Raw genomic sequence first — 6000 nt, 5'->3', positions numbered from 1 at the left:
CAGGTCTCACTATGTAGTCTGGCTGGCCTTGAACTTGCAGCTGTCTCCTGCCTGTATCTCCCGAGTGCTGGGATAGGCCACTATGTCCAGCTAATTTTGATTTATAAAAATATATTTAATACACATTTACTGATATGTGCATGTCTACATACTCATTTAGTTTGGCTTTTGCAGATGCAGCCATACAAGAAACTTAATAGAGCATCTCAGAAACTCACATCAGAAGCTAAGTGTAAGCTCTTTATTGTATGGGACATTTGTCACAGAGCTTTTATGTCTGCCTGTCCTTGCAGCTCAACCATGACACTCGGTACCTTCACTTCTTCTTCTTCTTGCCAGGGCTGGTCTTGCTGGCCTGGGTGGAAACCATGTCCTCTTTAGGAGGGCTGGGTGTGATTGGCAGCGAGGATGGAGTCTCTAATGGCTCCTTGAGCACATTGATGTCAATATCGAAATCTTGTCTCTTGGCCTCTTCTTCCCGTAGGATGTTCAGCCTAAAAATCAAAATGAGAACTTAGCTATTTTTTTCCTGTGAAAATTTGAAACCAATTTTAAATATTTATTTTTATTTTTCAAAAAATTATGCTGGGCACTGGTAGCGCACGCCTTTAATCCCAGCATTTGGGAGGCACAGCAGGTGAATCTCTGTGAGTTCGGGGCCAGCCTGGTCTACTGGAATTCCAGGACAGATTCCAAAGCTACACAGAGAAACCCTGTCTCAAAAAACAAAAAACAAAACAAAATTATGTGGTAGCTGGATGTGGTGGTGTACACCTTTAAAACCCAGTACTTGGGAGGCAGAGGCAGATGTATCCCTCTGAGTTCAAGGCCAGCTTGATCTACATAGTGAGTTCCAGGCCAGCCAGAGAGCTACACAGTGAGACTCTGTCTCAAACAAGTGAAAATTATGTTTGTGTGCATGGGGTGGAAGGTTATATGCACATGAGTGCAGGTGCTCTTGGAATCCAGACGTTTAATCCCCTGGAGCACAAATTACAGATGATTGTAAGTCACCTGACATGGCTGCTGGGAATTGGACTCAAGTATTCTGTAAGAGCGGTATACACTCTTACCCCCTGAACTACCTAGCTAGCTCTAAAGCCAGCTTTTATGTTGTTTCAGCAGTGCTTGTGAATAAAATGGTCTACTGTGTTTAGAGTGTTCCTCCAGGTAACACCTTCATGTTGATAATGTGACCTGGGGTGCTTTTCTCTGCAGCTAAGAAGCTAGAGAGCAGTCTGGTGAGGTCATCATATCTTCTGTCCCACCTGAGTGCTGAGCTTGTAAGCTTCATCATACCCAGCTGCAAAATACACAAAAGCTTTGGAAGCTCTGGGAAGAGCAGAGGGCTTTTTTTTTTTTTTTTAAATCTTTTTCCAGTGCTAGGGACCAAATCCAAGCCTCACATGTATCAGGCAAGTGTCTGCCTACCACTGAGCTGCATCTCTAGTCCTCAGGTCTTTCTCTTTTGTGCCATTAGAGACTAGGGCATTGTCATGTAGGGCATACAGTATGCTTCACTGTAAGCCTGTGGTCCTAGGATATTATATGCCTCACTGTAAGCCTGTGGTCCTAGGATATTGAATGCTTCACTGTAAGCCTGTGGTCCTAGGGTATATGCTTCAGTGTAAGCCTGTGGTCCTAGGGCATCATTGAATGCTTCACTGTAAGCCTGTGGTCCTAGGATATTATATACTTCAGTGTAAGCCTGTGGTCCTGGCTTCAGGTAGCTCCTGAAGACAGGAAAGAAAGCTGAACAGGCACCATAGAGGACAGGTGGGGACCCTGTCCTACCTGGCTTCCAGCTCTTCATTCTCTATCTGCCTCTGCTGAGCCAGTGCTGCTTCCTCAAGCCGGTTTTCCTTCACTTTCTCCTTGAGCATCTCCTCACGTTTGTAGGCGCTGAAGAGTACATTCACAAAGAAGACATAGAGGTTGTTCACCCACATGTTGAGTTTCTCTTTCTGTTCATCTTTGGGTTTTTCATATTTCTCTGCAATGGGGTGTAGTAAAAACAAACATTAGTACCGTGTGTGTGTGTGTGTGTGTGTGTGTGTGTGTATGTGTGGTGTCTCTGTCCACTGTGGTGATGCAGGGCCACTGCAGTCTGTGAGGACTGAGGACATTGTAAAATGCACTCCATAACAACTGGGAGGAGCAAGTGCCCAGTGGCCCGGAGCTGATTGTCAAGCCTGCCTTTCAGCCACCTTCCCACATGTCTTTGTTTTTCTTGAATAGCAGAAATGTTTTGTTGTTATTTGTTTTGTTTTGTTTGATACAGGGTCTCACTGTGTAGCTCTGTCTAACCTGGAACTCACTCTTAGACCAGGCTGGCCTTGAACTCACAGGGATCTGCCTGCCCCTGCCTCTGGGGGATTAAAGGTATACACTACCACGCTAAGCTTTTTAAAAAAAGCTTATATATGTGTGTGTGTGTGTGTGTGTGTGTGTGTGTGTGTGTGTGTGTGTGTGTGTGTGTGTGTATGTGTGTATCAGATAGATAGATAGATAGATAGATAGATAGATAGATAGAGATAGATATATATGATATATATGGGGGAGAGGTGTATGTGCACATGTGTGGGAATACAGAATAGGTTGTAAAGTCCCTGGATCTGGAGTTACAAGCAGTTGTGTGTGGCACTCAACTCTGGTCCTCTGGCAGAGCAATTATGTGCTTTAAAAATTTTTTTTAAAGATTTAATTTTTTTTATTAGATTTGTTTTATGTGTGTTTTATCTGAATGTATACATGTGCACCACATGAGTGCTTGGTGTCCACAGAGGTCTGAGGAGAACATTGGATCCCTTGGAACTGGAGTTACAGATGATTGCAAACCACCATGTGTACGCTGGGAATTGAACCCGGATCCTCTGTAAGAGCAACAAGTGTTCTTCACCATTGAGCCATATCTCCAAAGAGCTATTTCCCCAGTTCCCTGACTCTTTAATGTCTTCATCAGTGTATGGCAGCACACCATTTCTCACATTCAATTTGAGACTTTCCAAAACTTTTCCAGGCCCTGAGTTTGCACCAAATGTCATACTTGAGGCTACAACTTAGTAAATTTCGTATTTATGAAATTATTTTGTTACTCAAGAATAACAATGTATTCTTTTGCCAACATAAATGCCATTTTTGTATTGTTTACTGAAATTAAGACCTACCAATTAGCATTATTTTATGATTTCCTCAGACATGTCAAACATGTAAGGAGAAATCAGAGATTCCCAAATAGTACTCCTTACCCTTCATGAAGTGAATGGGACTGAATGGGCAGAACTGTGAGAGACTCTCTAGTGACACCTCCAGCCCCAGCCAGAGTGGCATTTAGATATCTGGGACAAGTACATGACACCATCTGTTTCCTGCGTATTCAGAGCCTGAGTGCCACTAAAATAAGAATAGCTTTGTTTCTGAGTGAGCTCTGGCTTCTAGAGAACTGGAGATCCAAACACTTCCCAGGAGCCCACATCTTTCTTCCCTTTCTTTCTGAGATAACACTGAATTCTTTCAGATCACCATAACTTTTCCAGTCTTTTTGGTGTGGGGTTGAGACAGTTGTGTAAGCCAGGCTGGTTAGGAACTCACTGAGTTGCAGAGAAGGACCTTGAAGCTCCAATTCTCCTGCCTCCACCTACCAAGTGCTGAGATCACACGTGTGCCCCACCATACCTGGTAATCTCTGTAGCCTTTGGGGCAACCCTAACTTGTTTGTCACTTGGCAAATTTTAAAATTTAAAAGAGTTGGTGCCGGGATTATAGCTCAGTGCACTAGGAGGCATTTGCTGGCACATGTGACGGCCTGATTCTACCCCCAGAACCACAAAAACTAAATTGCAGAGAATGGAATTATATACAACCCAAGACTCCAATATTAAAGTCAGAACAAGTCTGAAGATGAAGAATTATAGCTTCTTATATGCCCACTCAACTGAGAAGCCCAGCTAGGAAACAGTAAGTCACAGCCATGCAGATGAGGTCATCAGCTAGGAAACAGTAAGTCACAGCCATGCAGATGAGGTCATCAGCTAGGAAACAGTAAGTCACAGCCATGCAGATGAGGTCATCAGCTAGGAAACAGTAAGTCACAGCCATGCAGATGAGGTCATCAGAGGAAGTGGAATCATGTGAGCCAAGAGAATGGCTTTGACAGCAGCAGCTAACCCAGCAGCCAGACCCGGCAGCTGGCCCACACTGGGCATTCAGTGACTGAAAGGGCCAGAGGCACAAGGCAAACCAAGAAACAGCTAGAGCTGAAGACCAATCGCCAACATTAGTATCAACAGAGACAATATTTCAAAAACCAAAGGAGAAAGTAGATATGACAAGGGTAAAGATGCTTGCCACCCAGCCGGACAACCTCAGTTTAACCCCTGGGACCTGCATGGAAGGAGAGAGAAGTTGTCCTGACCATACACACACCGTGGAACACTCATGCCTACACACATAAGTGCCTACAGACACACACAAAATAGACACAAGGTGAATTTTTTAAAAGGTATTAATTGGATTTCCCTTTAGAACTCTTTCTGTTCTGGAACTCTATGTCTTGATCAGGGAAAGGTTTCCACTAAGTATAGCCCTCAGAGAGGATGATGGCCACCACAGGAGAAACATTTGCTGACCTTTCTGATTCACTCAAAGGCACAGGAAACAAGGAGGGTGTGATGCCTAGAGGGCAGATTCTGGAGGCTGCTCCAGCTTGAACACAGGACTGATGGAGGCACAGAACCACCACCTCTGAGGGCCGGCAGCAGCTGAGCATAGTGAGCTGGGGCGGGCACAGGAGGAGACACCGAAGCCTTCATCGGCAAGTGCCGAGTTGGCAGGTGAGTTTGGGGAAATGCTTACCGGACAAAGAGAGCGCGTGTGTGGCTTGTGTTGGGGGATGCATGTGTGCACACCCCTGGGAATGTGTCATTAATGAAGAAAGTGTCAAGCAAGGGACAGCCATGCAAAGCTGTATACCAAGAGGACAGAGCTGTAAGAGAGTTCTGTGTGGTGCACAGCCTGCTACGGAGTACAGTCAGGAAGGAGGGACCACAGGGCTGCTGTGTCATGGGACCTAGGCTAGAGTCAGTGACACAATGGAAGAAAATCCCCAGTACTGTGTTCACACAGTAGAGCTAGGTGAGCCTACTGGAGGAGGAGGAGGAGGAGGAGGAGGAGGAGGAGGAGGAGGAGGAGGAGGAGGAGAAAGAGGAGGCTGGAAGCCCTTGACTAGCACGCACAAAGCCCTGGGTTTGATCCCCAGTGCCACATAAAACAGGTATAGTGGCATACACCTATTATTCTAGTATTTGAGAGATGGAGGCAAAAAGGATCAGAAATTCAAAGTCATCCTTAGCTACATTTAAAGTTAGAGGCTAGCCTGGGCTACACAGTGAGTTCCAGGCCAGCCTGAGATACACAAAACTCATTCTCAATAAATAAATTTTAAAAAGAAGGTGCAGGAAGGTGTGGTGGTACACACCCTCAATCCTAGCACTCAGGAGGCAGAAGCAGGCAGCTCTCTGTGAGTTTGAGGCTAGCCTGGTCTACATAGTGAGTTCCAGGCCAGCCTGAGCTACATAGTTGAACTCAATCTCAGAGTGGGAATGGGATGAGATTATGGCTAGAGAGAAAAGCTGAGTGCTGTAGGTGTGGCCAGCAGTGCTGCCCACCTCTAAGAGGGGGCTTCTCAGGCCTGAGGAGGCTGAGACAGCTGAACCAGAACCGTAGGGCTGGCACTATAGCTTGTGTCAGAGTACTTGTGCAGTTCATGGGATGCTCAAGGTCCGATCCTGAGTAGTGCTCCCTGCCTCCCAAAGCCACAAGATGCTGTGAAGTTCCATAGACCGTAACTGTATATACTGTAGACGTGCACACCAAGTCCTCAGCTGGAGCACTCACCATGTGGAGACATAAACACCAGCCCTCTTCCTTGAGACTTGTTCATTTTGGAGCCTTTTTCCTCGAGGGACTTCTTGAGCTTGGGCTTTTAAAAAAAAAAAAACA

General features: G+C 45.6%; 1 protein-coding gene across 10 annotated transcripts in view; it reads right to left on the bottom strand.

Annotated features, from left to right (window-relative positions):
* Positions 1-227: 227 nt before the first annotated feature.
* The window catches only part of Rsph10b (radial spoke head 10 homolog B), a 45893-nt gene continuing 40120 nt past the window's right edge, over positions 228-6000 (bottom strand). For 7 of the 10 annotated variants that reach the window (XM_052754397.1, XM_052754396.1, XM_052754398.1 and 4 more), the window contains 3 exons: positions 5896-5980; positions 1795-1993; positions 228-494 (listed from right to left, as the gene is read on the bottom strand). In XM_052754397.1, the coding sequence (XP_052610357.1) occupies positions 317-494; positions 1795-1993; positions 5896-5980 (462 nt within the window). In that variant the 3' untranslated portion in view covers positions 228-316. Of the gene's footprint in view, positions 495-1794; positions 1994-5895; positions 5981-6000 lie in introns of those variants that run through there. The other 3 variants (XM_052754400.1, XM_052754402.1, XM_052754399.1) reach the window with 2 other exon arrangements.

Source organism: Peromyscus californicus, unplaced genomic scaffold, assembly GCF_007827085.1.
Source record: "Peromyscus californicus insignis strain IS unplaced genomic scaffold, ASM782708v3 Scaffold_2__1_contigs__length_46816999, whole genome shotgun sequence".
In the NCBI taxonomy this organism is placed as follows: domain Eukaryota; kingdom Metazoa; phylum Chordata; class Mammalia; order Rodentia; family Cricetidae; genus Peromyscus; species Peromyscus californicus.
This window is presented reverse-complemented; position numbering and strand designations above follow the sequence as displayed.